Source organism: Lutjanus erythropterus, chromosome 3 (genome assembly GCF_056507025.1).
Source record: "Lutjanus erythropterus isolate fLutEry1 chromosome 3, fLutEry1.hap2, whole genome shotgun sequence".
Taxonomy (NCBI): domain Eukaryota; kingdom Metazoa; phylum Chordata; class Actinopteri; order Lutjaniformes; family Lutjanidae; genus Lutjanus; species Lutjanus erythropterus.
The window spans coordinates 38923089-38949823 of record NC_139319.1 but is presented as its reverse complement, the minus strand read 5'-3'; the positions used below and the strand labels follow the sequence as shown (position 1 = coordinate 38949823).

The following is a 26735-nucleotide window of genomic DNA, read 5'->3' as shown; positions in this document are numbered from 1 at the left end:
CTACATTCATGAAATGCTGTTTGTTGTAAAAGCATATGTTAAGGATTCATATTCTGTCATCAATACAATTTGTAATAATGTTTGGTTTCACTGTAATTTTACCCCATCCACTGTAATAAGCACCAAATATAAACAGCCAGTGGTGTCAAACAAAATAGGAATACAGCGGGAAGGATCAGATTTAGGCAACCACTAAATAAAAAGACATGATCTTGAGAAAAGTAAAACATGTCTGTCCAGTCGTTCTGTGTAACAGAACAATCAGGACTATCTAGAAGGAATCTGCTGTAGGACCTATTATAAAAGATATTTGATAGCCCCTCTATACTACGGTGCTCATAGGGTAATAAGGCTCTTATAAGATGTGATATGTGTTAATAAGAATATGTAAGTGTATAGCACAGTAAACATGCTTAGTGCTAGATTCTAAAACATTTGCTTGAAAATAGAAACATGTTAACAGTTTATGGACTGTTTAAAAAATCTTCATGAAAGCTTTGTGAGTTTCTCAAAATTGTTTATAACAGCATTACAGACACATTTATTAAGTTTAACTAACTGACCTTTATATCATTGTTAAACCTTTTCAAGATTTATTATTGCTTTAGTAACATTTCTACACACTTCATTATGTGTTTATTAGCAGTTCTTAGCAAAAGAAAAAAGCCTGAAATTGTAATAATTAAAAAAAAAACCTAAACAAAACTAAAAAATAACAAGCGCATAATAAAGGATTAATTAACTTTGATAAGCAATGTTTAGACTTTACATCTGGTACCCCAAAAATCCATTGTTAAATGTTAATAAGTGCATGGTTATCTGCTAATAAATGCATAATGAAGTATGTAAAAATCTTTAAGCAACAACAAAAGCTTATTAAAGGTTGACCAATGATATAAAAGTATAAGTTATGTTATTATAAACAATTATATGAAACTCACAGGGCTTTTATTTACCTTCCCAAACAGTCTATAAACTGTTAACAAGTTTCTTGTAAGACTTCTGTCTTATTATATAGCAATAAATATGGTTATTATGCTATTTTTAACACTTACGCGCATATTAATGTTAATAAGCATTTTATAAAGGCCTTATTACATTAACTAATGTTTATTACAAGCACCTTATGAAGTGTTACTAATAAAAAAAATAACACAAACAAAAGTATATTGTATAAACCTAACAAATCTGATTGATTACTGATACAAATGAAACAATTTCCTGTATCACTCCAAAGATACTGAACCTGCTGAACATATTGCTGTCACAAATATCACAAAAAAAGAGAGCTGGTTCTGTTGGCGTGTGTCCTGCCTTTATAAAAGACAACCATGGTGCTGAGCTCCTGACCACCCACCTCGTCTGACTCTCCAGGGAGAACGCAGCAGCAGCCATTTTAACATGACCCTGCACTGCTCTTAACTTCACAGTGACAATGCAGCTATCCATCACAATACTGACAGAAGAAGGAGTGTCTGAGTGTGTGTGTGTGTGTGTGTGTGTGTGTGTGTGTGTGTGAAAGAGAAACAGGCAGAAAGAGGAAGAAAAGCTCTGAATAGAGACTACTGACTGGCGACCTAGAGTTACTGGTCAGTACACACTGTCAATGGTGAGTAATCTACAGTGGTTATCATTGTATGTCAAGTGGAGAAAAAAAACAGATCTAAAAGTGTTTTCTGCACAAGGCATTTGATACTAAAAGTGTCCCAATTTTACACATCTTATTTTTTATTATTACTATTATTAGAGCCCGACAAATACTATCGGCATTGCAGGTTCTGTTAATCACTGATTGATCACTTATTGGGCTGGTAAATATTAAACCAAAATCAACATAATAATTAGGGCCCGAATGATACTGGATTTTTGGGACCAATATTGATATTCGGGAGTAAAAAAATCAGATATGAAAGAAATGTGGTGATTTAAATCTTGTGACAAAGATATGTAATGGAGGCAGGATATTTTACAATTCTGTCCAAAATGACATCAAAGCACTTAAACTGATGAACTTCACTGACATTTTTTATTTGAATTACAAGCAAAACTGTAAATTAAAAAGAAACAAACAGAACAAAAACATATGCTGTTTATATATTTTTTTAATTCAAATCTTTAAAAAATATTTAAATATTTTTACTCATAATATCAGCATCGGCCCTAATCCAGTATCAGTCAGGCTCTGATTATTATCATGTTGATTTTGGTTTAATATTTATTTCAAGCCCAGTATATGATCAATCAGTGATCAACAGAATCTGCAATGGAGTTTGCTTTAAACAGAAATTTCACGTGATCATTTTTTTATATGTAAGAAAATACATCCTTCTGTCAATTGAGTTTTACAAATGATCTGTTCAGATTTGAACGTCTTTGCTTTATCATGTAAATGTAAATGTGCTAGTCAAGACCTCCCCTGATAAAATCCTCCTGCTCTCTTTTTGCATTAAGAAAACTCACTGACACCCCCAACAAGAACACACACACTGCCAAACAAACAGCACGTGTCCTACAACTGTCTCTCTGTCCAGTGGACAGTGTCTGATTGCGTTTGGAGCTTTAGAGTGCCTCCAGTCTTTCTAAATCACATCACTCTCTTTTTGTGAGAGTTCATCTCTCCTGACCCCTTAAATCTATTACTCTTCTTCTGCCATCCCTCTCTCCATTCATCCCACCCCCTTCCATCATGCCTCGATCAATCAGTCAGCTGACCTGACAGATGGACAACCTGTCTTATAGGAAGTCTTTCTCTATCCTCTAATTCTTTCTGCCCATCCATCCTATCAAGGACTCTACTGTGTAGATTTTACTGATGACAGTGGATCAGGTGGACTAGGTCAGGGTTATGACTTTTTCAAAGACCAGGTCAGGACACAAAAAGTGGGTGACAGGGGCAGATAAGGAGACGCATTAAACAGAATCCAGTAAAGTGTCCCTATATAGCTGACGTCTACACCTAACAAACCAACCAAAGTTGTCAGACTGAGGGAAGACAGGTCAGACTAAGTTAGTAAAAAACAGGGTGAATTTTACTAGATTACAATGATACCCACTAGGTTGTGAAACTGGTGTTGGATCATGAGATTCATTATTTGGAAAATCTGGCTGCAATGAAACTCACCTATTATATGATAATAGAATAATAATCCCTGTTGTCATACCTCCCTCTATTCTTTGCTGTAACTCTTCAATGTCTCTACCATACAAACATAAGTTCACAGAGGCAGCAAATATCTATTTTATGCATACTGCAAGATTTGAATGCTTACTGAGACATAAACCAGATAACTGTTTTCAGAAAATGCTGTTGTTCACTTTCCTGCTGAGAGAAGATGTGAGATGGAAGAATTGATACTGCATAGTAAATATGAAGCCTGGGCCAAGTGACACTTAGCTTAGCATAAAGACTGGCAGCAGAGGGAAGCAGTTAACCTAGCTCTGAAAAGGTCAACTAGAATTACCATCTTGCGTTTGTATGCATCCGCCAACCAGTCAAGTTCCAGTTTACATCACAACCTGTCAGGTGTGTCTGTTCAGACTCAAGTATGTGTAATGAAGACGTTGAAGAACTTAGAGAGTATTTTAAGCAAGACTTATAGAGAGCTGAACATAACGGTGAAGTTGACCTTTTGGTTAAAAAACATCTTGAAATTTCGTCATAATTTGTGTGTAAATTCTTGAGCTATGGCCAAAAAACGTACCTGTGAGGTCACAGTGACCTTTGATCGCCAGAGATCTTGCATTCACAATGGGATGGACATGAGATCAGAGTGACCTTGAACTTTGACCTCTGAACACCAAAATCGAACATCCTTCATCCATGAGACCAAGTGGACATTTGTGCCAAATTTGAAGCAATTCTGTCACAGCGTTCTTGAGATGTCATGTTCACAAGAACAGGACGGAAATCCCTAAAACACAATGCCTCTGGTCATGGCTGTCTTGTTGCCATCATGCGCTTGCCAGACCTGTCTGGTCATGACACACATACCCCATTAAAGCCACAACTTTAAATTTTTTGTACAAATTAAACAAATGAGATAGAGATGCTGATGATTTTTGTTACCTTAAAACTGAGCCAGGCTGGCTGTTTCCTCATGTTTCCAGTCCTTATGCTAAGCTAAGCCACCAGGCTGCTGGCTGTGGCTTTATATTTGACAGATATGAGAGGTATTGATCTTCTGACCTAACTCTTAGCAAGAAAGCAAAAACACTAGTTTAGAAAATGTTGTCAACTGATTTTTTTTTTTTTTTTCAAAAAATAAGGGGAAATAATGAAATACCCTTTGTTGTTTTATTAAAAATGTCACATATGCTGCCTTTTTTTAATGAAACCATGTTGCATGTCATAACTGAGCAGATTAAAAATACCTAGCTGTCTTTCCTCTGTTCATCATCCCACCCATTTCTTTAGCCATCTTAACAAGAGCAGAAAGGAGACTAAGGGGTTATGGTTTTGGATACATACGCTGTTCATGGGGGCAACCTGATATCCATAGAGCTGCATACTCTAACACACAGAGAGAGACATGAGGGAGAGAAAGAGGAGGACAGAGCATGCAGTCAGAGAGGAGGAGAGAAGGTAAAAGACATGTTAGTACATGCAAGGAAAGAGGCTGTGGATACACTCTGCAGAGGGATGTGTCATTTTCAACACATCTATGATTACATTTTGGAAAAACACACGCTTTGCATTGCAACACTGCACACTGCACTGCACAAATTCTGTTTTTTTTTTCAGATTTATCTTTTCCTTATTTCAAATTAACTGTAAACATTATTTATACCAGCTCCTGTGAGCTGAAAGATTTACCAGGACACATCTACAAGACAGTAAGTGCTTTACCATGAGCTGTAAAAGCAGGGTTTTATAAGTTGTTGTAATGACTTAATAGGTGGCTTTAAAAGTAATGATATGTTCTAGTGCTGGAATAAAAACAAAATTTGGGTTTGTCAAGTTGTCAGTGTTCGCTTGAATCAAACTGTCTCTTGGTTGGATTGCATTGAGTCCTCTGCTGTGTCTTAATGAGTAATGAGACCTGTTACCTGCAGACAAAACATCCAAACCAATAACCATTCATTACAGGTCCAGTTTGTAAGATTTACAGGAATTCATTAAATATGTTTTCATTAGTGTATAATTACCTGACAATAGCAATTGTTGGCTGCCCAAAGAGGGGCATCTGGGCCAAAGTTGGTCATTGTTGGTGCTGTTTTATTTCTGTGAATTAAAATGCTGTGGCACTGGTTGGAGCTCTTATCACAGCGGCACCTCTTGCTGCATGTCATCCCCTATTTTTCTAACCTTTCTCATCATTGTCTGTCTTGTCCAATACAGGCAAAAGGCTCACTAAATATGTAGAATTATTCATTATTTTTTTCTAAACTGAGCACATCAGTCAGTGTTAACTGGGGATCCTAGCACCATTTTGCATCTCTACAATACATTACAATACAAGAGGTGTTTGCTTTTGGTTGTGAATTAAACACTGGCTCTAGTTATGGACTTTTGCATTTTGCACAAGTTTGGTGGCCACCCCAGGTTCTCGTACACTCTTGGAAGAGGTGAGACATGGGGTTTGCAATCTATGACCTCATCACTAGATGCCACTAAATCCTACACCCTGGAGCTTTAATGAGTGATGAGGAAGGGCCACATTGTTACCTGCACATAAAATATCTGAGCCAACAAATATTCATTAATAACATACTAATAACTTAAAGTTCTAAATATATTCCAACCAATACTGGATTTTAAAGACAATACAATACTTACAAACAAAAACTACTAGTTTTGATAGAGCTTCCTTTAATTTGTTGTTCTGTGATTTCTGATTTCTGATGCAAGAGTTTACGACTGAAAAATAAACTGAGGTGTAACTATGTAATAACATCATTTTTTGTAAATTATCTTAACATACTATGGTCCAGTAAAATGCTTGCAAGCCTGACTGATTTGTAATTTGCATATGATTCTACACGCAGGCTTTATAGATTGCTAAGTCTATACTGACAAGACTTTACAAGAAGACATCAAGCCTGCAGATATAAACAAAAATCATATAACTGAACCATCCAGTGTAGTAAAGCAGGACAACCTGTGTTGCTCCAAAACGTTAACCACAGAAGTGTTGAAAAGGACAGATTCTTTTAAGAGTGTATTCATTTCAACAAGTACAAAAAAGGAATAACTGTCACAGTAAAAACAGAGGTGATACCACCTTGTCAAAAACAATTCCTAAAAGGCAGCATGCACTCAAACATGGTTACATGAAGGGTTTAGTTCACTTTACTACTAACTACTTAAATACAGATGACAATTAACTTGTATGATGATGTGTCATTTTCAATACATCCATCCATACAGTTTGACACAGGATGCATTTTCCAGCTTTAGTAACTATAAGGTCAGAGGAGAGGTTCTGTGCCACACTACACTTATGGATGTATTAAAATGTTTTAATTAAAAGTTTACCCCATTGTTGATAGCAGCATTACTGAAGTCCATGTCCATAAAGACTTATAATCCAGTCGTTTCACTGTTGGCTGTACTAAGGGTTATTAGAAAAATAACTGAATTTTTCATCCATACACATTCAAGTACCTCTCCACACACACAAACACACCCTCGTCCTCCATTACCAACTTTCTTACCAACTGTGCGGACTTCTCAGCATCTCCTTTTCTCCCTTTCTTCTCATTTTTCTTCCGGAAAATCTCCTGAAGCTGTAATGAGAGACAGAATGACAATTCAAAGCCAGATTCAAAGCTGCATTTGAAGCTTAAATGTTCATACATGCAAACAGTCACCGAGTTCACAAGGTCATTCGCTCTTTCATGCTGGTCTGTGATGTGATTCTGGCCTTTTGACAACGTGATTAAGAGTGTTGGTTTTCTAGTTTGGCTTTCAAAGGGACTTATGGCCACATCCATTAAAGATTAAATCGATGCTGAATCACATCTGGCAGAAAACTGCAGCTGTGCAGTAATCAGTATTAGTATTTTAGCATTAGTAGTAGTTTTTCAAATGTGCTGGATTTAGTGGCTTCTAGCGGTGAGCTTATAGATTGCAAACACTTCGCCTCATTCTCCCCTCCTTAGAGTGAAGCATGAAAACCGTGAAACTGATTTGTCTGTTTTGGTTTACTGTAGAAACAAACTGGCAGCCTCCATTCTAAGAGACAAAAAACACAATGATTGTTATCTTCAGCTGTTTATACACTAATGAAAACTTCATTATATTATTCTATATTCTATTTCAGCCATATTCTGCCAAAGGAACCCCTTAAATCTCACATGCTGGACCTTTAATTATGTGAATAAGCGATTAATAATCAGAACTGATGCCAACAACACTAAAGCAAACACTGCAAAATCAATTATGAAGGTCTGTCTCCAGCGACATTTTGATTTTTAAATGCCATTAAAAAAGAAAGAAAGAAAGAAAGAAAGAAAGAAAGAAAGAAAGAAAGAAAGAAAAAGAAGCTTCAGGTTAAGGCAGTGGGCAAGTTTTATCTTAAGGTAGATAAAAAATGTGAATTGTCCTGTCTTAATCTATCCCCGTTCCTCTGATAGTTTATTTTCCATCACAACCCACTTCACACTCATTGTCAATATATGTAATGCACTCTTCTGATGGGAATAAAAGATGGTGTTAAGAGAAACATATAAATTCAGTCATGGGATGGATTTTTCTCTCAGTAGCAGAGACTCACCACCAAGAACTCCCTCTTGTCCACCATCTGGTTGCCGTCTGCATCAAACATATTGAAAGCAATCTTAAAGCCAGCATGGGGCTCTGGAGAACAGAGAGGAGAGCACATAGGGTGAGTGTGTGCATGTGTGTGTGTGTGTGTTAAAGGCAATTTTAAATCCAGAAATAGCATGGGATGAAGTGGCATATAGGCAAACAGGAGGGAGACAGGGCAGGAGGACAAATCTATACGGACTGTGAGCTACAGTTAACATTTGTGAACACTCTGCATGTTTGTTATTGATCAGGTGGAGCTGTCAGATGAAGCTTTCTTTATTTTACCAGAACGCATGAAGATTAACCACAGAAAATGAGAACATGTTTTAACAAAAGTAGAATTGTTTCTATTTTAATATTTACTGCTCCTTCGCCTTGAGTAAGAAAGTCCAATTGTACACATTAATGAAGTATTATTATTGAAACTCGGCAGGTATAAGGAGCGCATGATTAGTTTGAACTGAATTCCATTCATCAAAAACTGTTCTTGTCATAAATTAATTCATTATTGTTTTTCATCTTCCTATCTGAATTTCAAATTAGCGTTGATTAAACTGATCAAACAATAATAACACAAACGTGTTCTTGATTAATGTGATGATTAATGATTAATGGCTGCCTTCCTGTTTAATGTGGACACGTGATTTATAGGAGGAAGTATTGAAAGTTAAAAAGGATATGAAAATTGAACATCAACACTGTTTGGTTTTGTCTGATCATTTACAGAAAAGAACTGGAATCACCGCCTTGGTCATACACCTCTGACAATCAGTGAAGTTGCCATCCATGTCTGTTTATGTTCTGGCAAAGTGTAAGTTATTATATTTAAATGTATGATTCTTGTGACTAATTTCCAGTGAGAAACATGCTGTCTTCACTTAGAGACTATTTTACACAGGAGTATAGAGAACTGATAGAGAGCTGAACATTATGACCTCATGGTGAAGTTGACCTTTGACCTTTTGGAAAAACGTCATCACCTCATTATTGTATCCTTTTTATGACTTTTTTTGCCTTTATGTTTTTATAGCCTGTGGCATTATGTTTTCAGGTCATCCTATTTTTGTGAACAAAATATCTCAGGAACACCTTGAGGGAATTTCTGCAATGTGGAACAAATGTCCACTTGGACTCAAGGAGGATTAAATTTTGGTGGTCAAAGGTCAAAGGCCAAGGTCAATGTGATCCCCTTTTCATGAATGCAATATCTCAGGAAAACTTGAACAGAATTTCCTCAAACTTCATACAAATGCCCACTTGTACTCAACAATGAACTGATTTTATTTTGGTGGCAAATTTGAAGAAATCCCCTCCAAGTGTTCCTGAGGTATCGTGTTGAGAATGGGACAGACTAGAGGTCACAGTGATTTTGACTTTTAGATATTCCTTCCAGGCCTTAGTGATATATCACATTCACAATAACGGGACGGACATATCACTGGTGTCAAGGTATAGACAGACTTTTAATTCTAATTTTGAGGGGAGGGTGAGCAGACGCAGACAACAATTTTAAGGTGTAATGGGGAAATATTTTAGGACACAGTTCAGTATACTCCTGTTCTTAAAGAGGCCTAGTCCACACATCCACGGGTATTTTTAAAAACTGTGTTTTAATAGTGCAGATTCACACACGCATATCACATAAAAAATCACTTATATGTACAACCCATTATAAACAAGGGTCTCAGTAATAAGAAAAATACTTTTAAAAAACATTTTTGAGGAAGCAAGCCTTACATTCCTGTGAGTATTTGAAATATTGTGAGTAGAAGTACATTTTTCTTCTTCTTTCTGTCCCTCTCTCTCAAATTCTGTCTTACCCAAGGGAAAGGGGAAAACCAACCAGATTTGCGTCATAATTGCCTCTTGTTAAGTTCTGGGTGGGCCTGAGTAAAGTTCATATCATGTACCACAGCTAAATATAGAATAAGAAAGTAGAAAATGAGATGAAGTGAAGAAGGACGTGTAGAGAGACTGAAGTGACTCACTTGTAAGGATGCAGAGCAGGAACAGGTACTCTGTGTATGAGATGATGCCTGGTAATGAGACCAAGACAGAGAGAGTTAAAGAAAAGGTCACATTCAGCACACACACATACACAATGTTTACAGATGTTCAAAGACCCTGGGCCTCCTGACACACACACACACACATAATCCTCCCTTTCATGAAGATAGCATCTTAAAATGTGTCTTCTGGAGCTGAGCTGCCAACAGCCATTTGGCCACACACCGTTTCTTTTTCTACACCCCAAGTGTCCAAAGTAAAGACACTGGCTGGTGTGGGTGTGTGCGTGTGTATGTGTCTGTGTTTGGATAAGCAAGTGAAAAATGTTTTAGGAGATGATCCTTTCTTGCCTCGGGCCCATTTAGGAATCTTTGTAGCTCCATCTCATCTCTCTCTCCCTCTTTTTCGCTTTCTGTCCTGATCGTTCAGATAGTTCAGGGTGACTCGCTTGAGTGTTACGGGAGACTGCTTTCCCATGTGTGTGTAGGTGAACATGACACCGGCTATAGACCGGTGCTAGCCTTGTGTTTTCCTGATGCTCGCCTGCTTTGTGTAGAGGAGCTGGTTTGGAACTGAATTCTCTATTCTCCAGTGTAGCTTGAGCTGTGCAAAGACCAGGAGATACACTGTGAAGCTACTCAGGTTTCTAAAATACATTCTGCATGTTTACACTCACTCATGCTCTCAGTGATATGAATACAATGGGTTAACATTGATCATCAGGTAGTAATTATCATTAGGGGAACAGCTTTTAGTTAATGATTAATCTAAACAACATTTGCAGTTTATTTTTCTTTGCTGGTGGGTCTTTGAGTTTGTACACTTTAACATTCTGTTTTCTGCAGGAAATCACTATTCAGCATGAAGATTCAAGTCAGGAGAACTGATTTATGATAACTAAAATCAAATGGGTCACTGATACTCAGCAGGCACCTCGTTTTATCCTTTTTGCGCTTTTGAACTGGTCAGATGGTTTAAAGGGACAGTTCAACCCAAAATACATAACTTTCCCCTGTCCTGTATTGCTATTTGTCCCTCTTGAATTTTTTTGTGTGAGTCGCAGTGAGCGCACACACACACAAAAAAAAAAAAATTGAAAAATTGAAAATTCAGAAAAACTGTCTCTTTCCAAAAATTATGACCCAGTTATTTAAGATAACCCACAGACATTGTGTGCGCAGTTTCATGCAGGAACTACTTTCTTCTAGTACAGAAGAAGTTCCCACACGAAACTGCTCACAACAAGGTCTGTGGATTATCTTATCTACTTCCATTACATTGGAGAGAAGACCATCATCTCCATGATCAATATCTCCAAAACTCTGAAGTCACACCAAAGAAAAAAAAGAAAAAAATAACAAAAAAACAAGATAGATAAATAGCACTACAGACCAAGGGAAAAATATGCATTTTTGATTGGGGTGAACCGTCCCTTCACAGCAGTCTAGACATCAAATGTAAATCATACCATTCCTTGTAATATAAAAGTTTTGTTGCTAAATCTGATTTCAGTGTCAGCCCATTGTTTTGATCAGCAAGTCCACACCAGATGTTCCTAGCTTGCAAATTCATTCACTATTTATCTGTCTAGATTGTTTTGGTGTGAGTTGTTCTGCTTGAATATAATGGAACTTGATGGCACTCGTCTTGTGGTGCTATTAGTGCCAAAAGCGATACATTCAATAAATATCAACAGCAATGTCTCTTTGCAGAAATGATGATAATCCACAGACCTTATAGGAACTACTTTCATGTACGAAATACTTTTTTCTGCCATGTAAAGAAAGTAGTTCCTATATGAAACTGTTCAGAAATCTAGATGGATAAATAACAATGCAAGTAACAGGGAAAATACACATTTTTTGATTTAAACCAATATCACATACACTGACTCAAAGGCCAATATCAATAACTGCTTCTGACTTAGATAGAGTTGGTTAAGAAGACAAGAAAATAGTAGTTACATAAAACAACAGCAGGCACATGAAGAAATCTTTTGCGTCTGTCAAAAACAGTCTTAACACACCATTATAAATACCATGTATGAATATTAGCCTTAGCATTTTCATCATAGCTGCAACAAAACATAGCTAAGAGAGGTAAAAGAGCACCATTCATTGAGCATGTTTTGGTGAACGGTAAACTGAACATATAAGCTTATAACTAATGAATGTGAACAAAAGCATCATTTATTATTCCTGCTGTCAACTGATTGAAAATGAGAGAGAGAGAGAGAGAGAGAGAGAGAGAAGGAGAGAAGGAGGGAAGGAGCATGTGAATATGGACAGAAAACCTGCATGCAGCATGAAGTGTATGTTTTATATTCGTCTCATGTATCTCATCTCCCTTTTCATTTTATTGCAGGTCTAATGCATTAAGGTGCAGTTTGAACTGGGAAGTCAGACTTCAAACTGAATGGAATGAACTTTCTTTGAAATGAACTTTGAGCTAGTTTGTGTGAAGTGCGAACTTGCACAACACTGAGTAACACAGCAATACAACATTGATTTGGAATCACCAAGATATGGGATTTTCCTTGTTACAAAAGATGCTTTTACATTCATTCTGAGCTGTAGTGTTGTGTGTCACCTAACAATGAACTCATCTCAGTGCTGAAAATATCTGATGTTTCTAAAACAAAGTAATAACATTACTGTGCCAAGTTGCTGTGTAACACAACCAACCAATACTGATGTATTGTACAGAACACAAACACACACACACACAGAGTACACACACACACACACACACACACAGTCAACAGTGTTCAGGCAACACTATGCATTCCTTAGTCTGACACATAGCTCTGTCATTCTCAGAAATCCAAAGCCATCCCAAGGATTTTAACTGTTCTCGCTCATCATGGTTCGAAGAGAAGAGCATGTCCTGACATCAGCACTCACACACACACACACGCACACACACACACATTCAGCTTTTCTAATATGTTTAATATGGGGGTCAGCATTGTAAGGAATCAGAATTGAGTAAATGTGTGAATGAACAAACAAGTAGTTTAAAGTTCATACAAAAATAATTACAAATAGAGCGGTACTGTTGAGTGTGTGTGTGTGTGTGTGTGTGTGTGTGTGTGTGTGTGTGTGTGTGTGTGTGTGTGTGTGTGTGTGTGTGGTCTTGGCAATATGCCACCAGCAATTTGAATCAACATGCAGTGTATGTAAGTACAATGTCTTCCTCTTGAAGACTTAGGATAGGTTTACAAACTTTCTTTTCTCTTTTTTCTTTGTGCTTTCTTTCATTTGCTACTTTATCTACTTCTTCAATTTCTGCACACTCCCTGCTCTTCTTCCACATGTCTCCTATCCAGTCTCTGACTCATTGTGTCTCTTTTTTGTTCACTTCTTTTTCTCTACTCCTACTACCTTTTGTGTCATTTAATTTTCTTTCTTCATCTCTCTGTTTTTGGGTTTTTTTAAAGGGTAAAGGCAATCCTCCTGGATATCGGTCCCTGAACACACTCATACAGACTAGTTACAAGGTGTAGAACATCATCATGGTAGAGGAAGACAGGGTGTGTTATATTTAGCATCTTCCATTGAATGTGCGTGTGTAATTATCACTACAGGGACTCACTCCCAGACTGTGTTATTCCTATGTCACACTCTCCTGAAGCAAATGTTTTAATTAGGGGGAGCTTCTCTACCCATCTCTGTATAGTTTGTTCTGTTTCTATATAAGAGAGGAGAGGAGAGGAGAGGAGAGGAGAGGAGAGGAGAGGAGAGGAGAGGAGAGGAGAGGAGAGGAGAGGAGAGGAGAGGGTTTATTTTTAGTGTTTTCAGCAGGTTGTTTGGCTGTAAAGATGGACAGCATGGCTCCAACGGATTAGAGACACCTACAGTGACACTCACACACACATAAGCTTACAAGCACTATTTAGTCACACATCGGAAGGTAAGACCTGGTATACATACACACAAGTGAGTGTACTGAAAAGCTGCAGAAATGCTGTAAAATGTCTGTCACTCACTGAGTCGCTTGAGAATTGAGACAAACTGTATTTTGAGGGGGTTTTGATTTTTACTCTTTAATTATGCTGGGAAAATATATTTTAAAAGATCAAACCATATAACTTGCTAGTGATTTTTTTTTTTATCAAATGTTTTTTTTATTTCACAGCATAGTTGTAGTGATTAGCCATTTTATGTTTTAAAGTTACCAATAGTTCTCTTAATGCTAATCAAAATACGCATTTAGACATTCGATTTAGACTTAACTCTTACTTAGCTTTGATTTAGAAAGGCTATGAAGTTGACATGTTATAGTTGAGACACATCTGATAGCAATATTATTTAATGAAAAAATATCCTCTGACATTCACTGACCTTGTTATTATCTGACTGCTACTTATTTACTGTGTGCGTTTGTATTAGTGAGTACAAAGCTACTCAAGGTGCCTTTGCTCCTGCTTTTTATTTGTGCATGTGTGTGAAGAAGATAGTGTGTATGAGTGTATGTATGTGTGTGTGTGTGTGTGTGTCTCCAACCTCGTTCTCTCAGGTTGCGGAAGAGTTTGGAGGATCCTCTCCACACTGGGGGAGTATCTGTCAAAATCTTCTCCAGCTCCTGAAACACGTGTACAAAAAAAAACACAGTTTAAGAGTGAGTTGTCTGACACACACAGTTACAACACTTCAAACTTCAGTCCATGACATATTACACAGAGACAAGCAGAGGGAGAGGGAGAGAGTAGCATGCAATGGAAAGGAGGAAAAGATTCAATACAAATGATCCATTTTGACATGACATTTATTTTATATCTAAAATGTTATATTCCTGCAAACAAGTGAAACAAAACAAAGTTTGATATTATCTCATCTAATTGTTCTTTAATATTTTTGTATCTCTATATTTATCTTTCTATTTAAAGTGCCAGTGTGTAGGATTTAGTGGCATCTAGCGGTGAGCTGGCAGACTGCAAACACTTTCTCTAGGAGCTTTTCTCTCAGGTTCCAAGCATGTAGAAGAACCTCCGGTGGCAGTGAAACTCACAGAAAGACACTAAAGTCTGTATTTACAGCCTGTATTTGGTTTGTCCATTCTGGGGTACTGTAGAAACACGGTGGTACAACATGGCGCCCTCCATGGAAGCACCTTCACCCACTGTAGATTTAAACAGCTCATTCTAAGGTATTAAAAACACCACAGTTCTTATTTTGAAATTAATTGCCTGTATTTTTTTTTTTTATTTCAATTAAAGTTATTACACAATAAGGGCCTCAAAAAGTGAAGGGGTCTGGATACTTTCTAGAGACACTTTATATCACACTGTAAACACCAGGGACCAGTTACACCAACAGGGTTTACACCTGGTCTTAAGTTAAATCGGTCGTATCCTGGTTTTCTAAGCCTATCTTAATAGTTACACCTGTTGCACTGCATTTTTCTCACTGAGACTGGGCTTACGCCTAGTAAGGAACAGACATAAAGTCAAAATCTAGGCTGATTAACACAAATATATACAGCCTAAAGTCACAGATGCCTCCTCTTCTGTGCCATGCTTGCTCAAAGAGATGTTTTATTCAACGGTGTGGAAACTGAAAGCAATACAAGTGGAAAATGAACAATATTCAATCAAAAATAAATGTGCAACGGTGTGTGCTGAACTGATCTATTCAACTGACTTTTATGTGACATAAACAAGGCATATCATTTATTGAGACAGAGCAGCCAGCCTACTGGGACAAATGGACTCAACACTTTTTACACAAAGAAATAAATAACACAGTAATGTGAATAAAAATAATTATTAATAATTAAGAACTTGTAGACAGTGTATCTCAAAGTTTAGAAAGTTTCTATGGATGTATCTTAGCAACGCAATAGCCATGGGCATTCACATAAACCTGTATTGCTCAGACAGGGCATAGTTAAGATTAGGCTTTGGTTTGGTTGATGCAACCTACGTCAAGTCCATTCTAAACACTGGTCTTAACACCTGACTTAGCAGTGAGAACTATGCTTAGTAAAGCACAGTTAGTGCAACCTGCTCCTGTACTGTTCTGTGTGAACTAATCACAGTTCACTTGTTTTTTCTTTACATACAGTATAGTGACAATGAATCTCATGATGATCTGTAATCATGCACTAATGTTTAATGTAGAACTTTTACATGTATTTTTAATTCCTCGGCAATCCTGGCAAAATCAGGATTTTAGTACGCATTGCCTGCACCAGATGAAACATGCAACAGATGCCTGCAACATGGAGGAGCAGGAGAAAGAAGCATTAAGAGTGTGTCTCCCACCTGTTTGGTCAGGGACCTCCAGGGCCTCTTGTCTGCCAGAGAACGAGACAAAAGAGGAGAGAAGAAGAAGGGAAAGAGGAGAAGAGAGTTTGGGTGGGCTCAGTCAGATAGCATCTGTATGATCTAGAAATGGGTCTTAATGTGCCGGGTACAGTCACAACACACACACGCACGCACACACACACGCTGTATATACACTGTCATCATCACAGGCCCATTTGTACCGTCTAAAGTGCCCCATGCTTGTCTTTGTAGTACGTGGAATGTCCCCGTAAAAGCACATACTACTTTTGTTCTGTTTTATACAACAAAGTTCATCTAATTCAACTTCAAAGGGGGCATTAGAGGATGTCGGCTGCTGAGAGGGTATGTGCAGCTGTATCGTATGTCAGTGAGCCAGGGTAGATGTAAACACACACATACAGGTGCACAGTTTGCACGCAATACAATCACATGGCCTCTGAAGAAAGGAGCGGTAGCCTTTTTTGCTCGGGTTTTCTGTGATAAGACATTTCTAAAGTAGTTGTCACAGAGGAAAAAGTCAGTGAAGTGTCTGGTTTAGATATTTACTGGTTACGAGAAAGGGTAAATGTGAGCAAAAGGAATGTGGACAAGTCAAGGAGTGTGTGGGTGTGCGTTTGCGTGTGTGTGTGTGTGTCTGACTAACATTAACCTCAGACTAAACAATAGCTGTAAAGCCATCTGTTTTGAGGCTGGCTGGCCAGGACTAATCTGTTACGACTGGCAGCAGGCTGACAGAAACAGCAAAGATGTGTTTAAACCAGGATTTTAGTGCATTTTAAAATTTGGTTTCAGTGTAAAAAAAAAAAGAAAGAAAGGATGTATTTTACACCTGACACTGAGATTCATGTACGTAAAATTATAAAGTTATCAAAGGTACATAAAGACACAACAATAATAGAAAACTACAGGGAGGTAACTAAAATTTAAGGAAGAAATATGTAGCATTTACAAGTGAAAAAATTTGTACAGTCATCCAAATAGTGAGTTGGAGCCATGGACTGTAAATTAAATAGGTTGAAATCCTATTTCATAAACAGTCTATGGTCAAAGCGAGTTGTTTCCCCCTGCCCCTTCCTCTCTAGACAATTCCTTTGTAAGCTGATCAGCTGTTTATAACTGTCAATCATCTTTCAATGTAAAGTTAAGCCTGTTGTCCTGCAAAGAGAAGCCCATGCTCTGAGAATACACACTCTGGACTAGGACTCAAAAATGAATCCAGATTTTATCGAAACCACAATATGGTTTGCTGCAATTTTCAAAACGTAGGATGCACAATATTTGTTAAAGGCGAAATGTGCGTCAAAATACCATTTTAAATTAAATATTGTGGTGCTGCAGTGGTGTCTTGACCAACACATCATTCTCTAGACTTCAGGAAACATCAAATAACTGCAATTATTTATTTCTTAAAGTCGTTGAGCCCTACTTTGGACTTTGAGCTAAGTCAAGGACTGCAAATTATGTGCATTTTCCTTAACTGATGGAAATGAAAATGAAAATGGTAACAATCGATCATTCATAATTTACGTATAAGGTACAAAACATGTTTCTGTCATTTTTTTCTTATTTTCAATTTTTTCTGTTTTATCTTTTTTCATTTAAAGTTGACGAAGTTTCTCAAGTACATTTTTAATTGGTCAAATTGTCAATGGCGATTAATCAGTTAGTGATTAACATCGCTGCTCCAAACCTGTGCTGCTGCAGTGTTTAGTTTTTCATCCATATGTCCTGGTTTTCATTGGCCTGTTTCTGATTAGATCACCTTACTGACTACAAAAACGCTGCTGAAAGGTTTGGATAATAACTCAAGTTGTACACATTACTCAATTATGATTTTTAAAAAAAACTAAGTAGATTACATAGTGTAATGCTTACTCAAGCACAAGTAAAAGTACAGACTTGAAAATCTACTCATAAAAGTACAAATACCTCCCAAAATTACTTAATTACAGTAACTTGAGTATTTGTAATCAGTTACTTCCACCCCAATAATATTTTATTCTGAAATGACACTCAGCTTGTGGAGCTCAAAGAGCCCAAAAAAAAAACATTTGTAAAATTCAGCACCAGTGTCTCTTTCCAGTAATCATGACCCAGTTACTCAAGATTATTCACAGACTTTGTTGTGAGCAGTTTCATGTAGTTCTGGTACATTCTACTATAGAAAAAAAATAGTCCCTGCATTAAAACTACTTACTACACTAGTATACTACTATACTGTAGCTACTACTCTTAATTTATCATAATACACAGTGCTTTTAATATTTTTTAAGTGTATATTATTGGCACTCTGAGCAGGGTAGTCACATTATATTGGAAGGCAGACATCTCTACAGTCGATATGTCCAAAACGCTGAAACTCACAACAAAACAATCTAGATAGATAAATAGTACTACAGGTCAGAAGAAAATTATACATTTTGGGGGTATTTTGGAGTGAACTGTCCCTTTAAGAGCTGATGCAAATACAGAATGTAATGTCTACAGTAACAATCTTCAGATGTTTTCTAACTTAAGTTAAATACTAAGTCCATTCATTCGAGCATGTTGTGTTTCAGGCCAAGAGTTCTGAACTTGAGAGTAAAAGCTGTGAAACTTACTTCTCGGTTCGCTCATGGTGACTGACTCGATGAAGTTCTGTGGAGTCATGTACAGCTGCCCTTCATACTCCACAGAGCTGAACATGCGGAAGCGATGCTCGTGGGACGACATGTACACGTCTCCGTCCTCAAAGTCAAACGGACGAGCCTGCAAACATGAAACAAAAATGCAATACAAAATACACCGTTTTTAATATTTTTAGGATATAATTTCTTCCAATCAAGATGTTTTAAGGTGACAGGCGTTTGAATAGACATTACAAATTTAACAAGTACAAGCAAAAAGATTAGAGCCCAACTGATATATTGGTTCACCATTATTATTGGCCCAATATTAGCCTGTCAAAGCTCTATCAGTCTATATCAATATCAGCATGTTGTCCAATATGATATAAGTATTAACTGCTTTTAAGGGATCAGCTGTTTATGTGTAGATTTTAGTATACTATATTCTGTATACAGAATATCAGCTGATCAATATCAGATCTTTTTTCTCTACATCAGCCCAAAAAGTCCAGTATCAGTTGGGCCCTAAATTCAATCATTATATATATTATATATCAATTATTATTATATATTACATTACTGACAATATGAACATCATATTTAGTGATGTGGTAGGAAAGATTCTTGCAAAAAATATACTTTCACTATTTAACCAGCATATTTAAATACCCCTCATGATGACAGGTGTTAATTTGCCCCATCAATTATAATTTGAATACGACTTCCCAAGCTATGAAGAGAAAACTCTCTGGCCTCTCATACAGACAGCAGAATCTCAACTCTATGTGCCTCTTCACTGCGTTTGAAACTCCATAATGAGGAGATCCATCTATTCTTGGCATCAACTCTCCATTTAGCTCTCTGAGATTATAAACAGTCAGCACCTCTGGCGCAGTACAATAACAGGAGAACAGGGGCACACACACACACACACACACACACACACACACACACACACACACACACACACACACACACACACACAAATACTTTGTCACTACTTTCTACTTGATTAGCATCTCTCTCTCTCTGCGAGGAGCCAGGGCTTCAACTTGATTAGCTGCAGTGTAGGAGAGCTGCTACGCCAACAGATTGTGCTGCATGAGGCTGTGTAATTAGCAGAGAGGTTTCCAAATTTAAACCTGTTTGGCCGCAGGGCCCAGCACACCGAGGTTACTGCTCAGCTCAGCTAACATGCTAATGAGCACACAGATTCATTCATAAAGCTTTGATGCTGCCTTCACCGAGGGGGCTTTTGAAGGCATGAATAGGAGATGAGTGCTCGGCTTCATAGGAATGCACTGTAATCAAGTGTAAGAGCATAGACGCCCATGGCTTTGACTCTCACTAATGAATGAAGTTTGTAAAGTTCTGCAAAGGCAGCTAGGTTCACATGCCATGCTCCACAACATGATGTAAAAAGTAATGGAAACTCCTTGGGAAAAAAAAATAATAATTAAATGGCAGGGATATGAAATTACAGTTGTAGAGTCAGTGTGGTACACCGTGTTCTTGTGTAGTTATAATGTCATGTAGCCACAGCTGAACTTGTTTCTGTTGCCTAGTCTTGTTCCCCACACTGCACAGCAGATGCTCCAGGTGTTTTCCCCTCAGGCAAACCAGTATTCTCCACTCACAGCTGCGGTGTTTAGTCCATCTCCTCAGTTTTCTCAGAGCTAAACTGTCCTAACTCAGAATGTCCCCTTCTGAAATCAGGTTACGTTATTTCAATTCAGTTAAATTAAAGTGGAAACACACATCTTTTCATCTCTCTCTATTTCCAAGTGGTATTATTGTTGTGTCACTGTGGCAAAGACAACAGGTGTTGTGTCAAAATCTGTTTCCCCATCAGTTCCCTCTTACCTTTGTCTGCTACACATAACCATGACCTAACACTTAACCGCTGAGGGCACCACTACGGGAAACACTATTTGACAGGGGATCACACTACAACACAATGCTGGATTGCTTTACAGTTCTTCATTCAGAGCTGTGACATCATAATGTTGAGCTCTCTATCAGTGCTCTGTACTCCTCTGTAAAAATAGTCTCTAAGTGAAGACAGCATGTTTCTCACTGGAAATTATTCACTGGAATCAGATATGTATTGTGATAACTTCCATTTTGCCAAAAATACACTTAAAGACTTTCATTATATTACTTCAAAGTCTCAGGTCAATAAAGATGTAAGTTCCACATTTAACTACTCCAGTCTTCACTACATACATTATATGAGTCTGGACAGACATGGGTGTAAACTGTACCTTGGCTTTTTGGTGGAGATGTACAACTGTGTAGCAGTAATCCAATTTTTTTGCCTACTCTGTTTTATGCAACCATTGACAGCTGACTTGGCCTGACTATTTTTTTAGCCACAAGGAGCTCCAAGTGATCAACATCTGCTTCAGCCTGAGATCTTGTTTCAGCTCAGGGCAACACATGCAGAGGTCGTGTTAATGTTGGTGGAACTTTGCAAATCTCAGCTGGTTGCATCTGGCAGTTGTGGTGATATTGCAGCAAGTGCTTCATCATGGCACTTGGCAGGGATCTGCACTCCACTAAGTGACCTCTTCTAGTTTAGTCTATAATTTTCCCAGGAAAAGATCATGCCTGGTGGCAGACCAATGAAAGCGAGGCTTACCTCTAATTTACAGTGAGCGTGGCTACTCCGCATAACGGCTGTGCTGCGGCACTCATAGAAATACGCTCCCATTCTAGTCAATGCTGCAATTTACACTGGGAGCACCGTGGCAAGTCTCAGCAGCATCCCAGAAGCGGCTTGGCGCTCCGCTCCACAGAGAATAGGCAGTGAGTCTATGTTCGACAGATGGCGCATCAATTGGCACAGAGCTGGTTGAACGGGCAGGAAGTCAGGCACGGAAAACAGGGGTAAATCCGGTTGATTTTCAAAATAAAAGACCCTGTGCAGACTCGCGATCATAAAGACAGACAGAAAATAAACAGTAGCCTGCTTATCCATGGTAGAAGCACAAAGAGCAAGGAAAGAGGACTTAATCAACAAAACCAGAGCAAGTAAAAATAATCAGACGGGCAAAATGCTCCGCTGCTGAAACGCTTCTGAAACGCTGCTGGTGTAAATTGAAGTCGTGTGCATGATGGAGCAAAACCGCGGCGCAGCCGTTCCACGGCGCAGGCGCGCCCAGTATAAATTATGGGTTATAGGGACACAAAAATGCGTTAGGTCTGATTAAAGATAAAGTAAAACATTTGTTTATTTCCACTCTAAAACACTACCTAGCCAGCTAAGATCCCAGCAGATGTCAAGCAGCTCTTGTATTTGAGGTGTCAGAAATTGCTCTACTCTAGAAGTTTTCTCTGCAGTGATAATGCTGTGGTCTCACGCTGAACTTGCCTCTCATACTCTCCCAGTATCCAAGCTGCTTGGCTTTCTCAGGTTGAGGAATTCTTCCAAAATAAATTGGAACACAGCTGCCACACTTAAAATAATCCCAAGAGGCCCCGTGTTGCTCCAAGCCTGGCTTAACTAAAACACAGCCCAGCATCACTGTGGTGGAGCCATTGTCTCCTCATGTGATTCTACATGCTGTCTCTAGTGTCCAGACTGCCAACCAGACATCGAGTCAGTCTGTATGCCAGTCTTTCAGGATGCAGATATGATTCTTTTCAGAGGTCTTGTCTGGTTTGGTCCTGTCCATCTCATACTTCTGGACCCCTTTAGGTCTGTTCCCCAGAGAACGTACTTCTTGCGGGCAAGTTCCCCAAATCCAGGCCTCTGGAGGGTCAAATAACCCACTCTTTTATTTCCTGGCAGTATGGTTTTCATGTTTCCTTTTAGAGTCAATGTATTGTTTTTGAGCATGTAAGAGCTTCTGTGTCCCTGCAGCTTTGTTCTCTTTCCCTGTAGGTGAGTTCTCCAAGTTTCTTTAAACCTAATTATTCAGAATCCTTATAGGCTACCTTTACTGAGTAACAGATGGCTGTTTATCCCTTTCCCCACTGGAGCTATCCTGTTCCCAAGTTGGGTGGCTATCTAGCCAACTTGTTCCCCAGCCAGTCTTTCTATAGGCTAGCTCTCCTGCTTTTAAACTGGCTACCACTCCTTCATCCCAGGGCCCCAGCAGGCAACTCTTCTATCTAATGTTACATTTACAATCTGCATAATGTACTTTAGATTATTGATTGCCATTTTACTACACAGTTTAGATTCATTTACTAGCCCCCAGTGAACCATTGGTATCACCACATTTTAGTAAGCCTACAAAGTACAGCTTTTATTGCAGCGTGCCAGATACATATTTAATCAGCACTGCATATCCTCTGAAATTAAGTTCTATCTTATCCCACTTTTTTGACCTGAAGGATGTAGGCAGAAGCTGTACTTACTGAATCTACCATTGTCACATAATTAACTCTCAAACTACAAATACAAATACAAAAACACAATATTTACTAGTGATGCACCTATTGCAATTTTCCTGTCCAATTCTGATTTCTGATTTTGTACAGGTCTGTCCTGCTGATTCTTGATGACTATAACTGACAGAATACACAATTTTGTAACTTTTCTTTAATGTAAAATTAAGTTGGATGTTCAATTTAATTTTTGACACTTTTGCTGCTAAAGGCAATTTCAAAACTTAGGAGGAGAGGGATTTTAATTTATAATGGGGTGCGTTTAATTTATATTACTGGGTACTTCTTCCACCACTCAATTATTGAGATAATATCTTGTTGTCTGTTGTCTTACATGGCATTACTTATGAAACATAACATACTTGTTTTAACCCAAAATGTCTTCTAAACCTATCCAGGAGGTTTTGTTGCCCAAACCTAACCAAACTGCAACTGGCATTTCTCAGTGTTAACCACAAGTTTGATGTGAAGTGATTTGACTTATAACTTACTTGAAGTATTTGAAATACACAACACCTCTTAAGGTATTTTATTTCAAGCTATATCTTTTTTTTCTGCAAAGCAAAATGCAAAAATGTGAGCACATTTTTGTCTGTGTTGACACACTTTTACATTAGAAATGAACGTATTTTGGTGGCATGGTGGCTCGGTTCGTGGAGCGTTTGCCCCATCTACCACCATGGGCCAAATGCCCCACCAAATCAACTGCCAATTGTCTATCTGAAAGTGACTGTTGTTGTTAGTGCAACATCACAGTGATTTTATTTGAGATACCATGGGTTAAGGGATAATGTAGAGTGAGCGAGCCATGATTGCAAAATAAACCCCAACAGGTGGATGCAGGATTCAGACACAAAGCGGTGGGATCTTGATCTTAAAAATATAACTTATAGTATATTCTTACAATTGCCCCCAACCACTGTTACAACTGCCTTCACCAAGGGGGTAAATGCAACAGTCTGAATTCTTCAGAGTAGTGGTGTAAGGTAGTTACAATGGGCCCTGGTGCAGACTATTATAAAGGGCCCTAATGCATGCCAGTTACTAATTATGACGCACACACTAGGTGTTTATATAGTTTACTAACAATGTGTTGGATTTTACAGTCGAATGAGTAACTCAGCTTGTCAGTCTTCATAGACATTGCACTGAAACTTGCTACTGTGTATCATATCGTCTCACCATATGATCAAATAGACTTGACATTGGACAACATCAACATACATATTACCCAGCAATCGTTATTGCATGTCTGTTTATGACAATAAATGATTCCTTTATTTTTAGGGTTGATTTGTATTTTTTTTCTTATTGTTTAAGTAGAATAAATATTTTGTTATAGACTGCTATTGACTAGTTTACCAAAAAAAAAAAAATGAAAACCATGACATAGAGGACTTTGAACACTTGTGTATTCCAAGACAGCACTCTTGAATCATTCATAGGGGCCTGTTCTCTGCCCAGCACATTGTTAGAGGGTTCACTCTCTCTAATGGGTCCCCAACTTCATAGGCCACAGTGCAACTGCACTGTTTATATTTACATCTCTATATTATAGTCTTAACCTAGTTAGTCTTTTTTATTATAGTCTTACCCTTATATGTTTTCTATATCTAAACATGACTATTGCATTTCAAGTATGCGTCTGTGAGTCCTTGAGATATGATGGATAATTTAAAATATGTTGCAATTGCCCCTGGTCTCCCCTACAGCTGTGAGCGCACATCTGCCTGACTGATAGCAGCATCCTCGTGCTGTCAGTTCAGCACCAGCTCGAGCGGAGAGCGCCAGTCCTGCATCTGCGCGCGCACATCGTGCTGCAGCCAAACAGTGAGCGAAGTGTTTCCACTGAATGACACAGTTTATCCGCCTGACAGGAAAACATATCAGCTGCCAGCTAACACCATGGCTACAAAACACAAGTACTAGGCCCATCTCACCGGGCCTGGGTGGATCTAACCTTAGCGGACGGAGATGTGAAAATACTCAGCGCTCTCTGCCCTTTCGCTAAGTGGTCTGTCGTTTACGCTCCACGGTCCTCCACAGCGAGGCCCCTGTGTCAACACTGAGGATGAGATATTTTCTTGCCAAGTCACTACGTGTCACTAAAGCCTTGTTGTTACCCATGAAGCGCCAGCTTGAGTCGGCCTCCTACCTTCTCCTTGGCTTCAACGGTCGGGATGGACGGCAGCAGACCGTTGATGCTGCTGGGACTCCCCATCCTCTTCCTGCCTCTGCCGCTCGTCATATCGCTGTAGAAGTAAAGTGCCACGGCGCCTCCCGTAGCAAGACACATACCGACGGCCGCACACCTCCGTGCCCTTCCTCCACCGGCCGTCTGACCACCGGCGAGCTCATTTCTCGCCGCCGACCACAGGTTTAGCTTACCGGCCAGCGCTGCCACTCTGCGGAAAGCGGCCATTGCTGCTGCTGCTGCCGCTGTGTTGGTGCTGTGATGATCATAAGTTTGCGGGCAGCACAAAACTATCGCGTTTCCTGGTTTATATCGCGAGATGTTCGACCGCTCTGACTGTTGATGCTGAGGCTGAGAACAAAGTCCCAGTGTGAGTGAGTGGAGGGGATTTGATGCTTGACTGAATCTAGTGATTGATTTGAACTGTGGTCAATTATAAACAGGAATGGAGCTGAAGATAAACAGTAGACTCTGTTTAGTCAGTTTACATGAATATAATTTAACCAGTGAACGTTTCAAGAGCCTGCACATTAAATTCAGTGACGTAAAATTTCTATAAATCGAAATGTATACATCGAATCTAAAAGTATGATTAAAATAAGCACTCACACATTCAAAATCATACTTAAGTAAAAATAAAAAAAATACACATGACTTTAGTAGTAGGGCTGCACTATTAATGAAATGTAACTGTTCAATCCAAATCACAGAAGCTGCAGTTTTTTAAAAAAAGGTAAAATATGTGACATTACTGTAGTGCTGCAGAGATGTCCTGGCCTACAAATCGTGTTCTTTGTCAAAATAATCACAGTATGATTTTTTTAAACCGGTGCTGCAAGTTATTTTCATTTGCCATTAATGTAATAGATTAGTTGTTTGGTTTAGAAAATAGTGAAAAATGTTGCTGATCAGACTTTCCGAAAGCCCAAGACAGCATCATATTCAGTTTTGTGTCACAGAAGTGTGAGGACACATTTAAGAAGCTGGAATCGTGTTTTTTTTTTTTTTTGTTTGTTTTTTCGAAACTGCTCAAACTGATTAATATCAAATTGTTACCGAAATGTTTGGTGATTATTTTAATAATCAATTCATAGCTGATTCATTGATAAATTGTTGCAGCTCTAATATTGTGCAGCCCTAATTATTAGCAACGTACTAAAATATCAAAACACTCATCAAGCATTAGAAATGTCCTTGTCAAAGTTGCAGTACTAATATGTATTGTATTACTAAAAATATTATCATTGATGCATTACTGTGTAAGCTGAATACTCATTTTGTCACTGAAGGAAGTGAAGCTCATTTATTGGCTGCTGCTGGATCAGCGGCAAACTAAGACTGAAGTCTGAGGGGCAGGGAAGAAAAAAAATAAATAGGGCACCACCTGCATGCAATGAGGCAGCAGCATGCTGAAAGTCGTGATGCTCTCATGTTGATACCATTATCTCATATTTTTGTTCTATTTTGTCACATTACCCTCTTAATTATGATTAA

General features: G+C 38.4%; 1 protein-coding gene across 7 annotated transcripts in view; it reads right to left on the bottom strand.

Moving 5' to 3' along the window:
- micu3a (mitochondrial calcium uptake 3a) overlaps positions 1-25547 on the bottom strand; it is a 42640-nt gene extending 17093 nt beyond the window's left edge. For 3 of the 7 annotated variants that reach the window (XM_084716115.1, XM_084716114.1, XM_084716118.1), the window contains exons 1-8: positions 25203-25547; positions 18647-18794; positions 16023-16054; positions 14263-14341; positions 9739-9786; positions 7716-7798; positions 6655-6726; positions 4469-4510 (exon numbers count right to left, since the gene is read on the bottom strand). In XM_084716115.1, the coding sequence (XP_084572241.1) occupies positions 4469-4510; positions 6655-6726; positions 7716-7798; positions 9739-9786; positions 14263-14341; positions 16023-16054; positions 18647-18794; positions 25203-25469 (771 nt within the window). In that variant the 5' untranslated portion in view covers positions 25470-25547. The remainder of the gene's footprint in view (positions 1-4468; positions 4511-6654; positions 6727-7715; positions 7799-9738; positions 9787-14262; positions 14342-16022; positions 16055-18646; positions 18795-25202) is intronic. The other 4 variants (XM_084716117.1, XM_084716116.1, XM_084716120.1 and 1 more) reach the window with 3 other exon arrangements.
- Between the last annotated feature and the right edge of the window lie 1188 nt (positions 25548-26735).